Genomic DNA, 26,002 nt, shown 5'->3' with positions numbered 1-26,002 from the left:
GAACTCCGCCCACACTGCGTTCATTTTTTTAAAACTACAACTAGTAGACAGGACATTTTCTCTTTCTTTCTCTTTTTAAGGGTCCCACAGTTTAAAGACCCATTATTATTTTCAAACCAAGCGTCTCTAAATACTGAAAGCAGATTTATCTAAATTATACGTATGCTGTCTCCTACTATGGCGAAATTGTAGCTCATGATTATGAATTACTTGTGCTGACGTTGCCTGGTAACCTTCCTAGAGTGTTATCTACATAATAAATGTAATATAAGTTAGACACGCCCACTCTATCGTTGATTCGCCAGGTGACTAGCGCCCACTTTCAACGTCCGCCTCTCAGCCAATCATTCAAACCCATTGGGCGAACGTCACATGGCGTCATTAATATACATGAGATTGGCCTTCCTCGTAGTAGGACTTGTAAATTCTCATGTTTCCCTGTCATGCGCAACGCTGGCAGTGCCATGTTGGATCGAAACCTCGGTGGTTTTGGAGTTCAGATGAAAGTTTAGAGTCAAGGCGACACTGGTCAACCATACCTACCGGGATCGCGTTTTATTTCCGAGATCCAGGACTTTGCAGAGACATTACGCCTTCTCAACCCATCCCCGGCACAAACACGCACTGGTCTGGAGATATGAGAGGGTTCGGATACAGGCTGCGATGATCGGAGATCAATGAACACATATTTTCTCAATCACACTTCCTGATTAAGTTCACACCATCGGATTGCCAAAAATGAGCGGTCCACCTCCAAACAGGAGGCCTGTGAGCAACATTGGCTCCTTGTTGCTTACCCAGCAAGAAAACGACGTGCTCTTCCATTATCTGGGCAGGAAATGCACCGTAAGTTCACAAGCATTTGCTTGACTTCTTTGCCAGGTCTCTATTAGTTGTGTTCAATCCATGATTACAGTGTTGTCTAATGGTACCGACCCGATACAATGTATCACTAAAGATTCCATTGGAATGGAAAACTTTGATTACCCATCAGCTGGATACAATGTTGCGATATATTTGATCAGTAATAAAACATCAAAGTGCAATAGGCAGATCCGTTTGCCAGAATGTGTTTGCTGCAGTGGTCATCCACAGACATTTGTGCTGTTCTTGTTTCTATATATTCTATAAATAAGACAAGTTATTTAAGTTTAAGGTGAGCTCCTAGGCCTTGGGCTGTTCTAAAAGATACACGTGATTTAGATGACACCTTATCATTAAGCATGCATTATTTAATGGAGAATGTGAATTTAATCCAAGATGAAAATGTTTGAATCAGTGTTTTATAGATGATTAATGGTGTGATATGCACTATGTAGGCCTGATATAACTGTTTCTTTGTGCTGTTAATGAAAGTTAATAGAAGTGAGTCTAATGTTAAAGCTCTCTAGTTCACAATAGTTACACCCAAGTTAATAATGGTGGTCAAAGATGTCATATAACTGCTCTATATCAAACCTCCTAATAAAAAGTGCTGTTGTGGTTGGCAAATTGGCACACTCCTGTATATAGATTTCCTCTCACAGCTTGATTAAATGGCCTGCATTTGTGGATGTCACCTGACGACACATCATAAAACTTCCTCCTACTCAGGGCGACTGTTTCATATTCACAATAAAGGTAGACCGATATATCGGTTTTACCGATTAATCTGTGCAGATTGTTGCTTTTTGGAACTATCAGTTATTGGCAAAAATCGATGGAGATATTTTTTTTGGTATTCCTCCATGTTAATTTGATAATTACATTTTTAAAAGTTAAGCAAGGGCATGCAAAGAAAAATGTGACTTTGACGAGGGTAAACTTTCCCTTTGATGTGGGGAAACCTCCCTCTTCAGCAGTATAATCCAATATGTTGTGAATAATAATATATACAGTTGGCCATAAAAAGCTTAATTTGGTTAATATTAAAAATAGTGCATTGTGACTCACGTCTACATAATTTCAAAATAAGAGTCCCCAGTGTGTATTTCAGGCTTGTTTAGTGTTACAAGTCTCATGTTTTGTACCCAATCTTCTTTTTTTTTCTGATTTATTATTGGTTGAAAAATAAACTCCATCTGGGATTTAATAAATTTTTTACTCTGGCCTTTTTGTCTGTGCCGACTAAGAAAATGTTGTGAAATTCTGTGAATCGATTTTAAAAACTATCGGGCGATTAATCGGTTATCAGCCTTTTCCACCACCTTGGTTATCGATATCGGCTAAATCCACTCAGTCGACCTCTAAACAGTCCTGATCTCTAAAATAAGACCTTCGACTCTACATTTCTAACTTTTAATATCTCTTCCCATAATAACAAGCTTGTGAACGTCCACACAGGCCTTCTGAAGTATGTTTCATACAAGGAAACTCTTTTGTCTTGTATTTATCTTTCATTGTAATTTTGGCCTGTCATGTGTTCAACATGTCCAATCCATGTTCAATGTAAATAATTTATTGTTAGAAAATCACTGTTTTACCTCTTTATACTTTAAATAAAGAAGAGGTCTAATTCCTAAGCAAAACAGCGATCTGATGACAAACTGAGTAGGTGGTAAAAGGTATCGGTCTACATTTTTCTTTTTTAAGATCTGTGTTAGCCAAAAGTTTTCATATCTGTGCATTCCTTTTAGAAATGTTGTCATTATGACATTAGTATTCCTTGTTTAACTAGCAAGGATAAACCCACATTTTCAAGAATGAAAATTGGTCAACCCCATATAAATTACCCACAATTTTGAATATTGGAGGGATGTGGCCCTATTAATGTCTTTGGCTATGGCCCGTCTTGATTATTGTTGACAAATATGTTTTTTTCTTATTATTTCCAATGCAGATAACTAGATAGAACAGTGTCCAATGTAATGATAGCAAATAAGATGTACAATAACTTTTGTGTACATCTTCTTGAATATTTCACGTATTTTCAAAAATAAATACTCAAAACATAAAATGATAGTCTGTCTGTAGATATTTGAACTAACATGTAGTTATCGACTGATAATCTGGCCAAATATTTGCAAATTAATCTGAAATTTATCTGATGATATTTCTGTCTGTTATTAATGTTGACAAACACAAGTTGCACCTTATATAATTGTCTACATAAGAAATGAAATAAGCCATAATCTGCTGAATACAAGCTTTGATATTCCATAGAATGTTACAGGCACATTTCCTTGTTTTATTAGAAGCATAATAAGATTTCCTCTCAGCCAGGATCCTATGTATTAGAACGCATTGATACTCAAGTTAGCCTCCAAAAGGATTGTAGTTTAAGTCCGATGCTGCGTTGGATTGTTTGTTCATTGTTGTAAACTGCTGTTGGCATGCTGTATGTGACAGAGCTGTTTCCTCATTCCAATACGTTACCTGTTCTGTTCCTGCAAGAATAAACTCCTCCTGTTGTTCAGAAAGCGGAAATGAGGGTTGCTCTTCAAATGAGGCCAAACAAGTTTCCAAAGGGTCATATTCCTCTAACCGTGGTGTTTGTGTTTAGAATGGGAAATTGCCCTGTATCCATGCGGTCTCTCTCGCAAGGCTTAAGACCTTGAATGCTTCACATACTTGGTGGTTTTGGATGATGACTGCTTTGCTTATCATATATGCAATATCAAGGTGCAGTTGATGTTAAATACTTTTGGGAAGTTGACATCATATTCTTTTAAATCTATTGTGCACCTTTTGCCATTTATTAGTTTACATTTTATTATTTTTCGCTCTCAAATGGCGTGTTGTGGCATGATTGAAGTGGGTGTGCTCCCTGATGGATCAGTTGATGTTCTGAACACTGCATGAATCACAGAACTATGAGGCACAACTACAAGCTGTTAATTTTCCGTATGCAGTCTGCCAGCATTATTGTCAGTGAAAAAGCTGCCTCCGTTCAAACACTGACTGAAAGAGCAGGGAGTTTTGAACCGGGATTGCAGGATCAGCCCACCCTGAGGAAGTGGTGTGGTGGACCTCAGTGGTTCTGGCAGATTGTGTTTCGCCTCTAGCTTATAAATGTGGGAGGATGGAGAACCAGTCCACTCAGGTAGTTCCTGCGGGCCAACTTTGCCCATAGGCCATTTTTATCTCTTTGAACTGGGTGGGGGCAGTTTAAAATCTCATGATTATTTTTATTTATTATTTATTTATTTTTTTGGGTGTAGTTGAGTTACTACAAATCTAATGTATAGATTGGAATCATAAGGAACGCTTTTACATTTCCAGTTCCTGTTAACGATCCCGGTTCCAACACACCTTCGCTGATTCAAACGAGTTGCCTATATCCTATGAAATCGTACAGGTTGGGTCGATTTGGAACTTTTGCAAAAGCCAATCAGACGACTCTCCCTAGACTCCTAAATGTGACAATTACTCTGTTGCGTCATACAAAACGGACTCTTTCCACTTGAAATCATCCTTACAGACTCTCTATCGTTAGGTTTAGATATGATGTTTGGGTTGGGGCATAAAATATATACCCTTATGAAAATCAAGAGTACATAGCAAATTTGCCACTGATAATTTTCAAATGCGAAGGAGCTTTGCTGCAAATTGTCCATTGTATTGGACAAATCTTAACAGGATTGCCGGAGGTTTACCACTACCGGCGACGAGCTGCAAACCTCTGGCAAACATTTGCAGTCTATCAAAAGCTAATTTGCAGCTAGTTTAGATTACATAATGTCTGACATGCAGAACTTTTGCATACTTTTTACTTCTACCCTAGAAACATATATTTGCCAGAAGTAAAAGTAACATAAATATACTTACAATTGAGAGAGACTGAATCATAAATTCTAATTTAATACAAGAAGGCAGTGTTACTATTGCTTTTTTTATCGGGCCATTATTACCAGGTTTGTGGAAATTGTCACACCTAAAAACAAAATGCTCTTAACCAACTGTGTGTCAAATAAGAAACTGCAAATTACTATTATCGGTCTTGTAAACCATACTGCATTTTCATGAAAGCAGCATTAATAGCAAATAATGTCTCACTGCTTTGATGTATCAAGAGTTCTTCCAGAGGACATTTCGGCTAATTGCAGCTAATATTGAGTGATAAACTGAGATGATGTGGCCCTCGCTCTCACACACTTGTTCGGATGAATGCTTTGAAGTTTGAGAAATGACTTTAATGAGTGACAGCTTTATTCAGCCATCGAGAATGCAGAAGGTCACTAGTGTGTCCTGTTAAAAATGTGTTTGACTATCTACCACACAGGCCTGTGGTTCTGCGGGTTCTTCAGACGTGTGGTGTGGCAACATTCTTGACCGTGCTCCTTGCAGGGACGCATGGCTCTCCACTTTTGTAAATCGTCTGGCTCGTCCTGAGAATGGATTCTGATCATTAATTCCTTAAAATGGGACTTTTTTCACACATATTGCAGCTATTTTCTTAACAGTGCTTGAAAGTTAACAAAGGTAACTTCTAGTCCCAGTTTTTTTTTTTTCCGTAGTTCCTTCACTGTCCTGTATGGCTTTTCACCAGCAGTATTAGCTGAGAAATTTAGTGGCTATTTTGTTGCAGCTGACTGGTGCATCTCAGGACAAATAGTTAATGAGTGTAAACAGAAGTTTAAGTAGATGCATGCAGTGGTCCTGTTTCAAATAGGGCTGGGTAAATATATTGATTTTCCGATTATTCGTGTTCTTCATTTGAATTCCCGATATTCTTAAAATCCATTCGATGGATTCTTAAAATCCCTAGATCATTATTTTGCTTTTAATTTAAGCTTTGCTTCAGTTTTTGATTGTTGATTATTGTATCTATTAAGCAGGGTTGTTAGATTTTGTGTTTTTGTGTTCGACTCTGATTCCCGACTCAGTGGTAAAGATGCTGGCTACCACCCCTGGAGTTCGCTAGTTCGAATCCAGGGCATGTGGAGTGATTCCAGCCAGGGTAGCGTCACATGGGGTAACCTCCTTGTGGTCACTATAATGTGGTTCGTTCTTGCTGAGGCGCGTGGTGAGTTGGGCGTGGATGCCGCGGTAAATGGTGTGAAGCCTCAACACGTGCTGTCACCGTGGAAAAGTGCTCAATAAGCCACGTGATAAGGTGCATGGGTTGATGGTCTCGTACGTGGAGGTAACTGGGATTTGTCCTCTGCCACTCGGATTGAATATGCGGCCACGAGGACTTAAAAAAGCACATTGAGAATTGGGATTCCCAATCTAAATGGCTAAATTGGGAGAAAAAGGGAAAAAAATTCCCCATCACTACTGTTAAGTAAATAACATTTGAACTGCATAATTTGGGCTCTGTTTATTAAAAAGTAAAATCTAAATTTGGAATTTATTTCAGTTTTAATTTAAATATATGCAATAAATACAGAATTGAATCAAATCATATTTAAATTTGAACCGAATGAAGAGCTTGTGAGTCGAATTGAATCAAATTGGTAAATCTGTATCGATACTTAGCCCCAGTTTCAAACTCGGCTGCTCACTTGTTTTTCCTTTAAGGGGACATATTGATAACCAGAATTTACTTGCTCATTCATAAAGTTTTATATTCTAAAATGTGCTTGAATTTTACAAAAACATGTCCAGGTTGACCCCAAAATCAAAAGAAGAAAATAAGTAATTACAGGTTGCCTAAAGTAAATGAAGCTGGTTTTGGGACCATGCATATTTATTTATTTGCATTTTCACATTATTTTCTTGACCAAAAAATAAGCACATTTGCCCTTTAAATCCATTTCACTAAAACAATGGAGTATTAAATGTAAATATAAGGCAGAACAAAAAATTGTATTGGGCTACTGCATTAAAGCAGCACATTAGTCATTGTCATCATTATTAATCTGAGAGTGTCTTCATTCACTGACATTGTGACTGGCAGCTTCGTGAGGAGACTGTCAATGCGCTGGGCCGTTTCTCTGTGAGTCCTGCGCTTTTGGCACGGGTCTGTCAAATTCACTCAAATCCATCATGAGGTGTTTGCCTTGTGTCGGGCAGTTGAATGATACTGCGGTACGATCCCATCCACTGCAGTAAACCAGTTTACTGTATTAAGTGTTTCTTTTCTATCTAGAGTTTGAGTTCAGCAGTGGTGCAGGTCTATGGAGCAGACAGAAGCTCATCCTGGGTGAAGAAATGCTGTGGGGTGGCCTGTCTGGTGAAAGACAACCCCATGAGATCTTACTTTATCAGGGTTTGTGATGTCAAAGTAAGTCAACACGTCAGCATGTGGGTCAGATGTCTTTTTAATACCTAACAGCACTTTTTCCAAGTTTCATTGTGATTCTTTTTCTGTCCAACAGGAGGGGAAAACCTTGTTTGAGCAAGAGCTTTACAATAACTTCACAATAAACAGCTCTAGGCCATACTTTATCACATTTGCTGGAGATGTAAGTACTCTTGTATCTGCATGCCCTCTGCATACATCCGCCCATGTGTTTTGATTTTTACACATTTAATTTTAAGAATCATTTAGCGGGTGGAAAATGGAAAATTAGACTTGAGGGAGAAAAAGTATGTTATGACTCCTAAGATACTTTAGCAGTGCACTTTGAGAAAAACCAATGGGACTTTCCTAATTGTACTGTAATAGTGTGCCATTTTGAATGTTTTGTTCATTGTTTAGTGTGTGATTGGTGTTTCTCCAAAACATCCTAATGTGTGTTCCATTTCAGTCATGCCAGATCGGCCTCAATTTTGCCAATGAAGAGGAAGCCAAGCGCTTTAGATCAGCGACCAGCGATCTTTTGGGCAAAAGACTGAGAAAAAATGGTAATTGGAGCATTGTTGTGTAACCTGTGTCTGTGTTAAAGAATATCTTGGCTGTTCTTTTTCATAAAATGGAAGTGAATGGGGCTGTAAAGCTTTAAAAAGATTCAAAAATACCATAAAAGAACTGTAAAAGTAGGCTTCTGAGACAGAAATGTAATCTTCCGCTGCTCTGTAGGTCTTCCATCAAATATGGTGGCAATAACATTTGTTGTCAATCTCACAGGTGTCACTGAAAATTTGAAAGGGGCCAGATTGAATAGCCCTCCCATATGCTATTGGTTCTTACGCATCTCGCGACCAAATGTTAATGCCTTGTCTTGGGGGCTGTTCACCGAATGCGTTGTCTGTTCATGCTTTTTTTTTTCAATTGTTTTCCTACGTAAACTTGCGCTAGACGGACATCACATCACATCTCGATGTTTTTACAGCGTCTCGTGCAGTAGCACCTTGTTTTTTAGACTCTTTCCAGAGGTTGCGCTACGAATGTTCATTATCCATCATTTTGACAGAATAGGAAGATTAAAAAACTAAAATCATGGACGACTGATAAGTGAGAGTTTGGAGAAACCACAAAGTTCTGTTCATTAGTTTGGTCAAGAAATCATTTGGTTTGATAAGTCTTAAGTTTATATAATTGCATATATAACAAACTTAGATTTGGGAAATGTCTGATGTAACACCAATGAAAAAGGTGCATGGAGGGAGCAATGTGTTTGCATATACATGTAGAATAAACTTCACTGTTATTGTTTAATAATTTTTTTTTTTAATCATTTCGATTACTCTGTTATGGACCAATTTTGAAAGTACTTTTTAGGGGGGGGTTTTCCTGCTGGAAAATTTTTCTCATGATAAAAATATTTTATTTATATAGTAAACAAATGATACCTGATGATGTTAACCATAAATATTCTTGACTGTCATGCCCCAAAGATATTTTCCATCTGGCAAACTTGTCAATGAAGTTGAATAGCCCTGGCATATGTCTTTAAATGCCATACATGTACCTTTTTTGTTGTACTAACGACTTGTAGTCCAGTTCCGAGCTTCAACAAATGGGACGATTATCACTGAATAATTAAATGGTTTATCGGGAAGAGCACACAAGTTTTATGGACTACTTTTATGGCACCAGATTGGAGCTTGAGAAACCCAGCCCACATTCACTTTCTTTACATGAGTGTGTAAATTATTACATAATTACATTTTTGGTTTAATCATGTATTTAACTGTATCTCTTCCTTTTTGAATTTTTCCTTCCTAACAAAGGCTGCTACTTTTCCACCCTCAGCATGTCCTCATGCCTGTAATTCGTGTGTAGTTACTCTTTGATGTGTGTGGGACCGACGGGGGTCTGCTCGTGTTGGTCTGCTTCTGATTAGCTTTGCTCTTTTAACCACTTCCTCTCTCTCTGTCGACTGACTCAGCAAGTTCTGCTGGGACAAGGAGAGGATTGTATTGTGGTCCGTTTTTCTGTGCACCGCCTGAAGAACTAACATAAAACGCTCAGGCTCTTTGACCTTTTGCACACCACTGATTGACCTCAAATCTAACTTTCCCGCTCTTTCATTAATGACCAGCACATTTCAAATAATTGTCAGTATAATAATAATAATGGATATCTTAATTTTGTCTTGCAGAAAAAAGACGAGATCCTCCAAATGGTAGGTTGTTTACCGACAAATTAAATCTACTCAAGTTAATTCTGTCTAGACTAAACTTTAAACATGAGTGACAAATTATACCAGTTAAAATGTGGAAATTTGAAGATGACCTAGAGTTTATTAATACAGAATAAATATAGAATCATTAGTGAATCTCTTGTATAGAAAAATATAAGATATTATATTAGACTCGTCCCTCCTCCTTAAAAAGAAAAATGCAAAAATGTAAGTTACGGTGAGACACTTACAATGGAAGAGAATGGGGCCAATTTTTGGAGGGTTTAAAGACAGTAATATGAAGCTTATAATTTTATAAATGCACTTCCATTAATTCTTCTGTTAAAACTCATGTGTTATTTGAGCTGTAAAGTTAGAGGTTTTAGGGTTAGTTGACATTACATCGTCATGGCAATGAAGTTTTAAAATTGGCTATAACTTTAGACAAAGTTAGTAAGCAATTTTTATCACACTAAAATCACGTTAACATGTATAGTGTTTACGTCTTGTGGCTATACTTTTGAAATGTTTGAGTTTAATGTTTACCGGTTGGCCCGATACACTTCCATTATAAGTGCCTTACTGTGTAACCCAGATTTGGGATTTTTTGTTTTCTTTAAAGAAAAAGAGGGACTAGTTGAAATACATTTGTGTGGAAATGAACATTATGCCACAAATTTAAGTTTTAATGCAACAAAAAAAAAATAATAATAAAATTAATTAATTATTAATTAATTAATTTAATAATTAATTATTAAAATTAAAATTAATTTTTTATCAAATGATAAAAATATATATATATATATATATATATATATATATATATATATATATATATATATATATATATATATATATTTTTTATTATTATTATTTATTTTTTTTTTATCATTTTGAGGTGAAATATGTAGGGCTTGGTAAAATAATTCCTTTTACCCAATTAACGCGATCTTCATTTGAACAATCCCGATATTAATTCTTAAAATGCTAGGATCCGTTTTTTACTTTTACTTTAAATTTAACTTTTAGTTTTGGTTTCAATGAGTATTATATTTGTTAAATAAATAGCAATTGAACTGCATAGTTTGGGCCCTGTTCATTTTTTTTATATATATATATATATTTGTTTTTTTCTTAAAATATTTTCGTTATGTGGCAAGTTGGAAGGTTCCCTGCATAATTTACAGCATTAGCTGAGAGAGGGAGAGTTTCTTTCATAAGCAAAAATGGACATTATAACTTGAATAAAAACAAATGAATCACAATGGAATTGAGAACTTGTGAATCAGGAAATCTGTGTCTATATCCAGCACCAGAAATATGACCAGCAAATACAGTGCAGCACATACATTTCACACACATGCACTCCATATGATGTGTTCTTGGTTAAAGCGTGATCCTTCAGTGGATGTGGTCTTTAATATTTGTAGCCTAATGGCATTACTGTCAACTACCCCTCCAAACCTCCCGCCTAAGTCAACGTGTATGTTAGCAGTTAGTTTCTTCATTATGCCGTGAACCCTAAGGGAAATGCTGTTTCATCCAGAAGAAATGTGGTTATACTGGAAGGTCTGGCACCTGTGTCACTTCCATCCTATATATTGAGCAACGTTGCAGTTGTGAAATTGGCATTCACAAAATCTTCCAGCTAAAGGTAAATGGATGACTCGATGTTGAATTTGATGCTCCAAAAGTGACGAAATGGGTCTATTTAGGGTGCAGTTGACACCCAGAGTTCCCAAAGTGAGTCATCAGGTGACTATTTAGGTCTTAGTTCACTTGTGAAGACACCTCTGTTTTGCATCCAGGTTTAAATTGGATCTTGAATCCCAGTATTTTAATGTGGCACTGTATGTGTGTGTTAGCAGTAATCTCACCCTTCTGTGATGTATCGGTTTATGACTGTTGTCTGTTGCAGAGCATCATAGGCTCTTTTGCAACTACAAATATCAGACCTTTAGTTAATCTGTTTCAGGGGATTTACTCAGCTGGTAACATGAGCACCCCCCAACCCAACCTGCTGTTTGATATTGGTGTTTTGACTCCAGAATAATAGCGTATTTGCTAAAGGATTGCCTCATACTGTTATTTTTTCTGTAGAACACAAAAGGAGATAATTGAACGCAGCTTTTTCCTTAAAACAAGTTCATGGTGCCCAAAGTTGTATCCCTCTTCCATGTCTATAGTAAGCAGATATTATTGATCATGTCTGTTTATTTATGTAAACCTGCACTCTCTTTATGAATGGAGGTTGAGATGTGCCATGTCCTAACTGTGCCCCCTCATCATGCTTAGAAGAAACCAGGAGATTTGCAACGGCTTACTGCTGGCTTTAACGGTTATGTAAAATCCAGCACTGGCGTATCATTTGCTCAGATTAAAAAGGGGTTGGACTTTATGGCCAGACAGATGTGTTCAAATGCTGGCAGAGCATTTTCACTTGATGCTGCATTGGGAGTGGATTGAACATGCCTGCATCTTTGATGTCTACATGTCAGTGTCTCAGCCTTTGGTAGCGCAGGTTGTAGACCATAGACTTCAGAGATGATGTTCTGCACCACCTTCCTGTCAGCCCCATCTGATGAGATACTGGACGGGGCTTCGGGTATGGGAGGTTGCCTGGCTCCCCTGCAGTGCCTTGTGCTCCCAGAGGATGAGCTCTACGCTCCGTTCTCTGACCCTGCGACGAATCTGCGACACAGTGAGCGTGGTTGTGTTGTGATGGGTAAACTCCTCCTGGACATGAGTTTAGGTGGTGGAAAAGTTAGTGGCCGTTGTAGCCCTTCTGTTGTACCCTCTCCTGCTCACGGTTATCTAAAGCGTGCGGTTGCAGGTAGGTTCTGATTGGTTTAATTGACTTAAGAAGAGGATGTTTCATGAGGTTTCTCAAGGTTTTTGGGGTAAAGAGATGATTAAGACTTTATTGGCAGTTTATTGATGATTGTTTGCAATCAGTGCGTTTAAAGGGATGGTTCTTCCAAAACGAAATGTTTGCCATTATTTACTCACCCTCATGATGTCTCAAACCTGTATGCTGTTATTTTTTTACATGGAACACAAATGGATGATGTTAAGGAATCTTTACGCAGCTCTTTTCCATACAACAGTTCATTGTTATCATGTTTGTCAGGCTTCAAAATGTACCATGATTGCTGTCGCAAGGGGAAAAAAATTCTTAAAAAAACAATTATGTTGTGTTACATAGAAAAAAATAAAAGCACACAGGTTTTGGTTAACATGAGGGTAAGTTAATAATGAAATAATTTTTATATTTTGTGTGAACAAGTCCAGTAAATCCAAAAAGTGCTGGATTTTACCAATGAATAAATTAAATTATTGTGACTATTTCAGGGCCATCAGGACCTACAGGACCTGCGCTGCCGATGGCGACAGTTGACATAAAGAACCCAGAGATCAGCAATCAGCGTTCTCACAATAACGCTCAAATGAATAACATCCACAGCAACTTCAGCAAGAAAGACAAAGCCAAAGGGAAAAACAAGAAGAAAAAAATATCCAAGGCTGAAATTGGCACTCCTAGCAATTTTCGGTGAGTTCGCTTCAGTGTTCAAAACAAGTGCTGTTATAGAGATGCTTGTTTGGACTGAAATTGCATTTACTTCAATGTTATTGATTCTTCAGGATCTTAAGGGCTCTTACGGCAGCCATTGTAGGTTGATTTCCCTCCATAAAGTGTAACGGTGGGGCTCTGTGGCGCTTTCACAGCAGCGCTCTGTTTGTTCGAGCTGCCCGACATGGCAACATTGGCTCAACCAATGGAGTGAAATTATTTTTGCAATTCCCTTTGACTCTATTGTCAACTTTAAAGTACCAATGGATTGGAACTGTATTACGTCTCAATTTATTTAAATTACTGATATGAATTTTCCCTTACAGTAGGTTCCTGGAGATTTGTTTACACTGTTGTGGTGGGAAGTGTAATCGGATGGACACTTCCTTTTATGTAATATTTTGCTCAACATGAGCCCCTAGTGTGGATAATCCGGATGTTGTACTCCAGGAATCTGGATAAAGTGGTGTCATTGGTAGTGGGCAGAAACCATTCCTTTACATAGACCGTTTTTATATCCAGATTTGACCTTAATCTCCATTTTATCTTTATTTGCTTTATACATTTTCAATTTCTAAAGTTTCTGAGTCTTTTAGTGTTTGTGTGTTTTTATGTACAGTATTTTAAAGCAAATTTCTTAACAAATCCTTTTTTTCCCAGGCACGTTGGGCATGTTGGCTGGGATCCAAACACTGGGTTTGATGTAAGTATTTCCACCTTTGTGTTTTTGCATTGAATGCAAAACACCGTAAAGCCACGATGTTCCGTGTCGTATGCGTTACAGCTTAAGGCGCAGATGTTTACATGTCTTCATCATGACATTTTTCCTATGTCAGAGGTCACTGCAGGACATGATTCCTAAACGCAACCGTCATCTCTTACACAATGAGATTTGTGTGCGTGGGTGGGAGGGTGGTTGTGCATCTTTATAATCCAAAACAATAATTTTTCCAAAAATGAAGGATCAGTTTTTGCTTACTGAGTTACTAAGAACAGTTTGTGTGCATTAGTTCACCTTTACATTTTTTCTATCCTGAATGAGATTGGATTTATTTGGGGTTATAGTGTGAATCTGGTGGCGTAGGGCAATTTTTTTCAGTCACAGGGAAGAATCATTAACTTTAAGTCTCATGAAGCACATTCACCTTGAGTGACTGCAGAAAATATGTAACTGTATAAAGCCACTGTAATTGAGTTTTATTAGTGTGTTAATTAAGTAATTTCCTAACATCAATTTCTCTAGTATTAGTGCCTTCACTGGTTGTGGCCTGTAACCCTTTAATATATTTAGCCTATAATCTTATTTCTAAAAGATAGATATTGTATCTATGCTCCATTATGATCTCGAAGAAATCCATTGCTAAGGGAAGGTTTGTGTGAAAGCGGTTGAAATATTTTCCTGGATTACATAATTTTGTCACTTTCAGATGTGTTAAGATGTCTTGAGACAAAACATTTGCATTTATTCATTTAGCGGATGCTTATCCAAAGCTGTGTACAAGTGAGGAACGCTACAACACAAGGAGATGCTTTCATTCTTTTTATTAGTTTTTTTTGACAATATGTTGATTCCTTGTCTTTTCTCAGTTAAATAATCTGGACCCAGAGCTGAAGAACCTCTTTGATGTGTGTGGCATTTCTGAGGCCGAGCTCAAAGACAAAGAAACGTCTAAGGTCATCTACGATTTTATCGAGAAGAAAGGAGGAGTAGAGGCTGTAAAAAATGAACTTCGACGACAAGGTGAGGTCTAGTTGACTGTTAAAACAGTGTTTGTTGTGGTAGAAGTCATGCTTTTTATCTAAGCAAACATGTTCATAATTTGTACTATTAAAGAGTAATGATTGAATAATCTGTCCTTCAGGACCCCCGAGGTGGTGTGGTATGTTACTCTTCCCCTCTGCATGGGTCTGCAGTGCAAATGATAACCAATCAGATTAATGCCTCATAAAACTGGCAGAAGATTGGACGAGATTGTTGTGGACTGTTGTGCCTATTTTTGTAGATGACTCCTTGAGTCGTGTTGATTTCAGTGCCTAGTCAGAACGTTTGAAAAAAAATTGACTTTTGGCTAAATTGCTTATCACCGATGAGAGCGTTCCCTGTCAAAGGCTTACTTTTCAAAGTCAGCTTTTTTAAATTAGCATTGACTTGCAGCATCAATTTTGGGGGAATAAGTTCAGCTGTGAGCAGCAGCCAGAATTAACACTGCATCCTCTGTGAATAATGTTCCCCTTTGCTTTCTCCCTACATTCTGTGATAGATTTAAGGACCCTGGAGTATTTTTTTTATTTTTCACAGCAGGTTTGCCTTTGAAGTGATTTGTCTGCGTTAGCATGTCATTGGACAGTTATATCAGATGTTTGACAATATTGTAAGGGTAGCCAAAAGTTTGACCATGATTTGTATGATGGTATGAGTAATTTTATATCACAGTAATGGTATAAATCATTGGTTATATAAAATGGTTATCTATTTAATAATCATGTGATAATGCCCATTTCTGGATAATCCAGTGAATTAAATACTTTATAAAAGAAAGATTAATCTCATATGCGTTTTCTTATTTAGATCTTGCTGGACTCAATGATAACAAACGAATAAGTCTCACATTATATAACACCTGAGTTAAAATCTCAATCACAATATTTACAGGTCGTTCCAACTTTAATTTGTATTGAGTTTGTCACATTCAAAGCTGTTGTACTGAAATACACTGACCCATGAGTTGAATTCCACATTAATGAGACAAGTTGCGCCAGTTGCTCTGCAACCGAAAGAAATTGTAATCTGCATTAAAATAAACAATTGCAATTGCATTGTGTAAAATTGCATAACATACCTTTTAAAGGAATGTTCTGGCTTCAATGCAAGTTAAGCATTACCAAAAATATATAGATATGTAGCAAGATCTCTACTGGTTAACACATTACTACCAGGGGCCAGGACGAGAGGTGTAAATGTAGCAAAGTTAATGCTTTTTTAAACGAAAATGTATTGATGTGGCCTAAAAACACCCCGCTTCTGTGCTAGACACGGTGCAATGGTCAAAGACATCCTTCTAGCGCATGTTTACACAAACACAATTTTTAAAAAAAAAACTGATTGAATGCAAGAATGTGTTTGGTGCACTGGTACAGCTCTCCATAACTGCATACTTTGATATATATATATATATTTTTTTTTTTTTTCAGTTTTCTAACCTAATAGTTTTCCAAACAAAACTTGATATTTGTTAATGTGTCCTTTTTGGAGATGCCGTGTCGGGTTAAAAAGAATATCAACTTTCAAAGGAACATCTAGGGGCATTTGCATTCGGTTACATTCGTTGCGCCTCATCTAGTTTTAAGTGTGACAACGCATTTGTTCTGAATGACCATTAACATGCTGTTTCATTATCTGTCTACAGCTCCTCCACCTCCACCTTCAAGAGGAGGACCACCACCTCCTCCACCTCCCCACAGCTCCGGGCCTCCTCCCCCACCTCCTTCCCGTGGCCAAGGAGCACCACCCCCACCACCTCCATCAAGAGCACCCAACACGGCTCCGCCGCCTCCACCTCCCTCCCGACCAGGTATGGGAGCACCACCTCCTCCACCCAGTAGAGGGCCCATGCCAGCTCCCCCTCCACCTGCACCACCCCAACCTGCCTCCTGTCCACCGCCTCCACCTCCTCAAACTTCAATGGGTGGAGCACCACCACCACCACCGCCACCTCCACCCCCAGGACCCCCACCTCCTGCACCTCCTCCCCTATCGTATGTGGATTCAGGGGAGTCACTGGGGGGTAAATCTGCACTCCTGAATCAAATTCGTGAAGGGACTCCGCTGAAGATGGTGGACCATAACAACAAGGCTCCAGTGTCCAGCGGTGGTCGTGGCGCACTCTTAGACCAAATACGAGGGGGCATTCAGCTTAAAAACGTGAGTAGATTAGTAAACTGATCTGTAAACTTGAAAACAATGTGGGCATTCTTACTGCTGTATGCTTTAACGTTATTGGTGGGATGCACATTCTTGGCATAAAAATTCTGGAGGGGAAAGCATTTATATAAAAATTGCTTTGGTGCATAATTAATCATAGGCTGTGTAGATAATTGAATAAATAATTGATATTACAATTACAGCTTTTACAATTAGCTAATTAAGAAACGTTTTTTCATTTAATGCCTGTATGTGTGCAAAATGCATGTGTGTTCCCTAGCATTTGCAGTTGCTGCTTTGTCTGTGCTCATTTGCATTAATTTGAACGTTTCTTAACTTTCTCAAGCCATCAGACACACAGATATTAGTGTGTATTAGGGCTGCGCGATTTGGGAAAACACTTAAGCAGGATGTAACATGTAGTTTGTATAAACTCTTTTGAAAAGGAAACTGGATATAAAAGTGTGGTTCACTCAATCAAACCACTAAAACTGTTGTTGCGTATGTATATGTGTATAATATATATATATATATATATATATATTTATATACACATTTTATTGTTGTTGTAATTTGAAGGTTTTTTTTCACATAAGATTGATCTTATAATGATCTCTTCAATGATGCAACTCGTTGCGAGCTGCAGACAGCGGGGGTGAGGGACGAGTGTCTCGTGTTAGAGGGCTCAACAGCCGGCAGAACTTTATCTCTCCCGGTCTCCACTCCCGCTCAGATTGGGTCTCTTCCACGACTGGTTGAAGCAGCTTCGACCCGACCAGAGAATTACAGTTTTGGCGTTTGCAGGCTCGCGTATTATATTAACTAGAATTATTGATGAAAAAAAGATATATCGCCAAGCTGTGATCTGTGTTTCTGTGTTATTTTTTCAATGTCGGACTGCTCTGCGTCCATCTTCACCTGGTTTCCACACTGAACTCCGGAAACTCACATGACCACACCTGCCACTCCCTAAACTGAGACTGACTGGTCATCTTTCTAATAGCGGTGTAGAAAATGGGCAAACAGCTCTCAGAGAGAATGGGCTGTCACGTCCACACATGCACTTATTTATTTAATAAAATCGCAGCATTTGCCGTCATATAATCGCACAGGCTGACATCGCGATTGCGATATGATTAATCGTGCAGCACTACTGTGTGTCAAATGTCTAATCACTTGTGGGTGAGGGAAGGAAAACCTCACCAACATCTCCTGAACATTTCCCCCGTTGTGTGCAAATCAGTGCAATTATCGGTGTGAGCTCGTGTTTCATGTTGTTTGTTGGCTTCTTATCACAAATAAACTCTCCCGTTGCTACATGCTTGGTTTTGTGAAAGAATGTCGGGATTGTAGTTTCATTCGGGCACAAATGGTCATGGGTTTGATAAAGCTGGTCTGCAAACAGTCGTGTTTGTGCACTTGACTCAGGTCCTTTTTTTTTTTTTTTTTTTGTCTTTGCCGTGATTTAAACTGAACTCAGAATCGATTCTGATTCTTTTGAGAATCGATTCAGAATCATTTGAGTATGAATCGCGATGCATTGCTGAAACTATTTTTTCCAACTGCTCTAGATATTACACATGTAGCATTACCAGCAGTTGCTCTTGTCAGTGGAAATCACTGACTCTTGAACTTTTGAATTTATCTTTTGCTCAGACAGACCAGAGCAACATCAGAAAAGTGTGGCCACATGTACGTGCATGTTGGAGAAAGACAACTTTCTAATCATGTTATGTTTTCAGGTATCAGATATTCCAGACTCGACCCCACCCACTCCCGCCTCTTCAGCTGGCATTGTGGGGGCGTTGATGGAGGTAATGCAGAAGAGGAGCAAAGCAATCCACTCTTCAGGTGTGTGGCCACTGTTGTGCATCACTTTAGCATAATTTACTACAATAGAAATGAATCCCAGGAAATGAGTATGGAGACTTTTGACAGATCTTAAACAAATGCTCCATACCACCTTCAGGCCTCAAACCAACCATAATCTCCTACATCATCAACAACTGACAGACTGAATGGGATCAGTGCACAAAAAAACAAACTACATGAAATTTAAACTTTTACATTTTACGCATTTGGCAGATGCTTTTATCCAAAGCGATTTACAGTGCACATATTACAGGGACAATCCCCCCAGAGCAACCTGGAGTTAAGTGCCTTGCTCAAGGACACAATGGTGGTGGCTGTGGGGATCGAACCAGCAACCTTCTGATTACAATTTCTGTGCTTTAGCCCACTACGCCGCCACCACTCCACCTGTATAAACCTGTTGTGGGGAAAAGACAGATCTGTTACTTGAGCAATATCTGGGAACAGATCATTTACACCCGTTACAGAATAGAACATTCCAGACTCACGTTTTTAATGTCCGATGAAGATCCACCATTATGCACCTCATGGCAAAGCCTACTGTCTCTGAAGCATATTTTATCTGATTGTGCTGGTTTTATTTCTTTCAGCAAACACTTTTGAAGAGTTTATTTTTTAACTAAATCAACCCTGATTTTAATATTGTACCCAGAAATGTATTTTAACTTGTTTTTTTGCCATGGAAGCTGGCATGACGTTAAATTACAAATTCACTCAACAATTGCAATCATTGAGCTGGATTAAAAATCATGCAGGATATTCTATGGATTATTGCATGTTTGTACATTTAAAATGTGTTTATATCATATTTAATGTTGTTTTGCAGATGAAGATGATGATGATGATTTAGAAGATTTTGAGGATGAGGACGAGTGGGAAGACTGATGACCAACGCTGCCCAAAAGAATTAAGACACTACATTCCTCGTCTTTCTAAATCTTATAAAATTATAATGTAAATGGATGACCGATTTGCTGTAAATGTTTGTTGCCTTTATGCTTTTTTGTATTAATCTGTGCAATACCTCATTTAATCTGTAAAGGTTTGTCATAATACTTCTGTATAGGTTTTATTTTCTTCTCCTGGAATAACGTGCAATTTTACATCAAGTGTTCTTGATTTGTAGAGTTGAATGTTTTGGGGTCTTTTTGTTTGGTTCGTAGCCAGAAGGGAGGTTTACTCTAAAGAACGAGATCAGCAAGTCTTTAATGTTGATATTGTGACTTGATGCAAGACAACACTATTTTCAAACTTATGTACTTTACCTTTTCTTATTCAGATCCTAGTTTAGCACTATTATTTTCTTAATAAAGAAAAGCATATTTAGCCCCATTGCTAATTTGTAAATTTGCTCAGAGTTTGAGTCGGTTTTATATTTTTGCACGAATCAGAAAAGATTAAAAAAAAGAGTTCATGTGAAAACAAGTTAATACAGCAGTTATGTTTACACATTGTGTGCTAGCTACTATTTCAGGACTCCCCGTAACAAACACTACAGTTATTAGAAGTGGTGCTGTCTTCATGTTTGCATATTACTGCTATAACTTTGAATCTCACTGGCAACGTCCTGTTGTGCAGAACAGATTCTATTCATGTATATGTTGAATGGACATTTTGTGTAGAAACAGTGTGTGTCATTTGTTTTTTAGATTGAACATGCTAGAAGCAGACTGTTCATACACTTTCCATCTTTACTAATAATCCACTGTGATGCTACACTAAATTAAAGAGCCCTGTCGAGGGTTGTTACTCATTTCAAAAGATGACCTGCAGTGGGTCGTATCGGCGAAATAATGAAATGGTTACACTGTTTTTAACGGTTTCGTATAGCTGTTAAAAATTCGGTCATATCTTTTACAGTTTTTTTTTCTTTTTTTTTTGTCCTTGTTTTCATGCAGGGGTTGTATTGAGAAGCAACAAAGACTTGAAACCTTTAAAATTAGATTGAAAACAGAATTATTAAAATTGTACACTCAAATAAATGTTAATATTTACAGAGGCTTTACATTGTTGGGTGTTTTATTTATGCATAATTTTGACTGCATAGAAATTGTTCTGATTAATCCATAAAACCAACTGGAATGCAATGGTTTAAGGAAGTATTATTTCATTTTTGTGCCTGTCTCATAATTGTTTAGCAGCTTTTTTTATTATTATTATTTCCCTGTGGCCTCACGCTCTTTTTCGGAGTGTTGCTACACTGCAAATATCCATTGCAGGTTGTGATACACGGGTAGTTAATATTACGTTGATTATGTCCCTTATAATATTGAATATAATTCTTGTTACAGTATTTTGTGGGAATATCAGTTACATCAGGAATAGCTGTTGTTGCTATTGCTACTAAAAACATTTCGGTGTTCATCGTGAACAGTTGCTGAGTGGATTTAGACCCTGGGAACTTTTCCAGAACATACCGGATTAAGAAACTCTGATATTCATACAATGAATCCTCTCCCATTTAATTTAAATTCGAGTTTTGGTCATGGATGGCTGATCTGTTGACCTCTTACTAAACCACAGACTGTTTTGGTAAGTTCTGTTAAGTAACACACACCAAATTGCAGAAATAATGGAAGAAATAATTCTAAATAAGGCTAGATCATCAATTGACATTTATTGGCATCACATTTTCCAAACCAAGTAGACTATTTACATTTATACAAACATTAACTTATGTTTAAAATAATTTTCAAGTCAAGGTAGAAGTACAAATACAAGATCTAAAGAACTGACATTTTGCTTTAAAAACAATGAAAATGCTTTAAAAACGTATCGGTTACCTAACGTAACCTCGGTTCTCTCTAGATGAGGGAACGAGTATTGCGTAAGCTAGCTTACGCTACGGGAAAGATTAATCTTTTCTGAGATATTGAAGCCAAAAAATTATCCTTAATTTTTGTATCCATTGTCAACGCAGTGCTGCAGCTGCAGACCTTGAGCGGGCAAGCTAGCGAGCTCATAGGCAGTGTTGCCAACTATTTTCAATGGAAAGTAGCTAAATGTCGCCAGATGACGTCATGCGTCATTAGCATATTAATGACGTCATCGCGTCGTATTTGCATTCTGCCTAATTTGTCGGTACTGTAGCCTACTTCAGTTTATAATAACGGTTATCTCCCCTAAACCGTGCTCATACTGTTTTTATATAAGTATATAGCCGAATGTCCAGTAAAACGGTTCTCAATTACATATTTTCTGTTAGACAACGGAACGGAACGGAACTTAGCTAACGTTACATGTTTATGAGTTTGAAGAAGGTTTATTGTTGTGTTTGGATAAGTAAAATGTATAGAGTCTGTAAATATACGATATGAAGTCGGAGAGTTCAGAAACCGAACCGGAATGAACTAAAACTCTGATTAGTAGTGAATTGCGCATGCCAAGAAAAACGGTCAAATTAAATGTTTTGAATTAAAACAAAGGAGAAGGCAGCTGCTATGTGATCACTGATTGGTTCCTGCTAACACAGCGTGCACATGCGCAGCTCATTCATGTCTATGTCCGCTGGCGTGCAGTCAACGGAATGTGCTGCTCGTCTCAGCCGCTCACTGAACAGAGCAGACGCAGCGGGGAAGTAAGACCTCACGCTTGCAGTACTGGCGATATTTGGAATTTGGAAAGTTGCTAAGGTTTGTCCAAAAAGTCGCTAGATTTGTCGCTAGTCGCTTTTTTGAAAAAATGTCGCTAAAGGGGTCTGAAAAGTCGCTAAAAATAGCGACAAAGTCGCTAAGTTGGCAACAATGCTCATAGGTTGCTCTGCGGCAACTGCTGCAGCCTAAAGACGAGCTTGGGCAAACTCGCATCCAATGAGAGGCGTCCGCGCGCTCACTGCATCAAAGCCCGCCAAAATGGGTGTGACTAGAGTGCATATAAGCGTAGTTCGTAGGCTGGAACCCTGGTTTTCATTGACTGAAGCGAAAAGTCGCTCGTGGCGCGAGCACGGCCGGCTACGCAATACTCGTTCCCTCATCTAGAGAGAACCGAGGTTACGTTAAGGTGCGTACACACTGCCAATGACTTTGTCGCTGCAAGTCGCCAGTGGCTGGCGGTGAAGTCGCTAGTGGGTGTTCCCACTACTGGTTGCCTAGTAACGTTTATAAATGACATTCACGGATGTCATTCCATTGCTGTTGACAGCGAATCTCTTTTCTTGCCACTAAATACAAAGATTTTGGAGGGAAAAGACTAAATATAAATGGAATCAGTACATAAAATACTTTATATCAAAGATGAATGAGAAACCAGGCGTGCTGTTTGCCATAGCGGCTGTTTATCTGCGGCGAAAATGCAAATGCCGGTCTGTCTGGGTACATAAAATCCCCGCGATCTCAGATACACCTTTCCACGCAGTATTTTTCTTAAAAATGTCCTTGTACGTGGGAAGAAACATATCATAGAGCACTGGAAAATTTCTAACAGCAAGAATTAGCCTTTCATCCATCTTTCCGTTACTGCAGGAGCTGAGAGAGAGAGAGAGAGTGAGAGAGAAGGATCACGTGAGCTCTCCCGTCGTCTCTCCTATTGGCTGTCGCTTCCGTTAGTCGCTCCAAAGTTGAACTTTTCTCAACTTTGTCGCGTCGCTGGACACGCCCACATCTAGCGCCAACGGTCGCGACAGCTCGTGTCGCCGGAAGTCGCTGTGCTGGCATTGAAAATGAATGGTATTGAGTCGCTATCGCGCGCGATGTCGCCGGCAGTGTGTACGCACCTTTAGGTAACCGATACGTTCTCTTACGAGAGGTTCTCTCGTATTGCGTAAGCTAGCTTACGCTATGGGAACCCATTGTCAACGCTGTGCGCGCCAAGCATCCACTGTATGAGCCCCAGGGAATTAAGGGGGGACCCGGGGGAGCCCTTATGAGTGGGGAAATAATATTTGGCCGGCAAGAATGCAGGTCATTGATTGTGTAATACATAAGCACATAGTGGGAAGGGAACGACAGAGCGGCGGTGCCGGTCTGTGTGGAATGTGTCCCATCAGTGCAGCTCACCAGAGGAGCTGTAGCGTATTAAACCGCTAGTAGGTTTGCCTGCAGAGCGGGCACTTCCATATTGTAAAATCTGACAAAGGTGGAGGGGGAAGTCCATCCCGCTGCCACACATATGTCGTGAATGGAAATCCCGCTGGACCATGCCCACGAGGATGCCATGCCTCTAGTGGAGTGAGCCCTAATGCCCAACGGGCATGGCAGGTCTTTTGACGCGTATGCAGCAGCAATATCGTCCACTATCCATCTAGATAGTGTCTGTTTCGAGGCGGCGAGACCTTTGGTGCGCCCTCCGAACGAAACGAAAAGCTGCTCAGAGCGTCTGAAAGCGGCGGCGCGCGCAGTATACAATCTCAGTGCTCTGTCCGGGCAAAGGAGATTGGCGTCGCGTTCGCTATCGGGTGCTGGCAGCGCCGATAGGGAAATGACCTGTGCTCTGAAAGGAGTACCGATCACCTTGGGAACATAGTCGTGTCTAGGCTTTAAAATGACCTTGGAGTCACTTGGTCCAAACTCAAGACACGCAGCGCTGACAGACAGCGCGTGAAGGTCTCCCACACGTTTGACTGATGACAGGGCAGTCAGAAAAACGGTTTTGAGTGAAAGGTATTTCAAATCCACGGATTGAAGTGGTTCGAAAGGGGGCTTTCATAGTTTCGAGAACTATAGAAAGATCCCAGATAGGAACCGATGGGGGGCGCGGGGGTTCATCCTTCTAGCTCCCCTGAGGAAGCGGATGACCAGCTCGTTTTTACCCCATGACTGGCCGTGCAGGGGTTCAGCGAACGCCGCAACGGCCGCCACATACACTTTGAGCGTGGATGGGGATCTGCCCTTATCCAGCAGCTCTTGTAGAAATACGAGCAGCGACGACACCCCACATGTCCGCGGGTCCAGGTCTCTGTCGGTGCACCATTTTGAGAACACAGACCATTTTGACGCATAGAGTCTTCTCGTGGAAGGGGCTCTAGCGTGTATGATGGTGTTTATTACTCCTTCTGGTAGAGCGACGGGTAGTCGTTGATCACCCACGCATGCAGCGCCCAGCGCTCTGGGTGGGGATGCCAGATTGTGCCGCGAGCTTGAGAGAGGAGATCTGCTCTCACTGGGATGGGCCACGGCGCTGTCAGTGACAGCTGCGTAAGCTCCGGGAACCATGTCTGATTCTCCCAACGCGGGGCTATGAGGAGCACCGAGTGACGCGTTTCCTTGATCCTCTGCATTACCTGTGGCAATAGCGAGACGGGAGGGAAGGCGTAAAGCGGGCGTCTGGGCCAGTCCTGGGCCAGCGCGTCCTCGCTTTCGAGAAAAATATTGGGCAGTGAGAGTTCTCTTTGGACGCAAAGAGGTCTATCTCTGCTCTGCCGAATAGGTGCCATAACGTCTGGACTGTTTGAGCGTGCAGGGACCATTCCCCTGGGGGAATATTGTCTCTGGACAGTCTGTCCGGGCCGTCGTTCAGGTGGCCTGGCACGTGCGTCGCCCTCAGCGAGCGCAGGTGGCACTGGGACCAACTCAGTATGCGTTTCGTCAGATGGAAGAGGTTCCTGGATCTGACACCGCCCTGACGGTTTAGGTAGGATACCACAGATCTGTTGTCCGAACGGACCAGGACGTGGTGACCCTGAATGACCGGGAGAAAGCGCACGAGCGCGTACTCGACCGCTATCATTTCCAGACAATTTATGTGAAGGAGCTTTTCCTGAACTGACCATAGGCCGAAAACCGGAGAGCCCTCGCAGACCGCGCCCCAACCCGTGTTGGACGCGTCTGTCGAGATGACTTTTCGGTGAGATACAGCTCCCATTGTCACTCCCCGCTGATACCATTCGGCCACTGTCCAGGGCTGCAGAGCTGATATACAGGTCTGAGTCACCTTGATGGGCTGGCGGCCTGTGGCCCAAGCCCGGCGAGACGCGCGGGTGTTTAGCCAATGCTGAAGCGGGCGCATGTGCAGTAAACCCAGCTGAAGTACTGCTGCGGCTGAGGCCATGTAACCTAGCACTCTCTGGAATTTCTTCAGAGGCGTGAGGCTGTTCATCTGAAAAGATGCGGCTAGTCGCTGAACACGGCGCGCGCGCTGTGTAGATAAGCGAGCCGTCATTGCCACGGAGTCTAGTTCTATTCCAAGGAAGGAAATTGTCTGACTGGGCTGTAGTTAGCTCTTGGTCCAATTGACTGCAAGACCCAAACTGTTCAGATGGCTGAGGAGAACTGCTCTGTGAGACAGAAGCTCCATATGTGACTGTGCCATAATCAGCCAGTCGTCCAAATA

The 26,002-nt window shown here is 40.0% G+C and overlaps 1 protein-coding gene across 3 annotated transcripts; it reads left to right on the top strand.

Annotated features, from left to right (window-relative positions):
* Nucleotides 1-453: 453 nt before the first annotated feature.
* On the top strand, nt 454-20,735 carry waslb (WASP like actin nucleation promoting factor b). Of its 3 annotated transcripts, XM_052118732.1 has the most exons (11): nt 454-846; nt 7,013-7,147; nt 7,242-7,328; nt 7,614-7,710; nt 9,351-9,374; nt 12,723-12,921; nt 13,603-13,645; nt 14,530-14,683; nt 16,350-16,864; nt 18,607-18,715; nt 19,563-20,735. In XM_052118732.1, the coding sequence occupies exons 1-11, from the start codon at nt 739-741 to the stop codon at nt 19,619-19,621; spliced, it is 1,530 nt and encodes a 509-aa protein (XP_051974692.1). In that variant the 5' UTR covers nt 454-738; the 3' UTR covers nt 19,622-20,735. The 3 variants fall into 3 exon arrangements, with proteins under 3 accessions (XP_051974692.1, XP_051974693.1, XP_051974694.1); XM_052118733.1 differs by lacking the exon at nt 9,351-9,374; XM_052118734.1 differs by lacking the exons at nt 454-846; nt 7,013-7,147; nt 7,242-7,328; nt 7,614-7,710; nt 9,351-9,374 and adding an exon at nt 11,419-12,204.
* Nucleotides 20,736-26,002: the final 5,267 nt, after the last annotated feature.

This window comes from Xyrauchen texanus, chromosome 45, assembly GCF_025860055.1.
Source record: "Xyrauchen texanus isolate HMW12.3.18 chromosome 45, RBS_HiC_50CHRs, whole genome shotgun sequence".
Classification (NCBI taxonomy): domain Eukaryota; kingdom Metazoa; phylum Chordata; class Actinopteri; order Cypriniformes; family Catostomidae; genus Xyrauchen; species Xyrauchen texanus.
The sequence above is the reverse complement of the archived record's forward strand: the minus strand, read 5'-3'. Positions and strand labels throughout refer to the sequence as shown.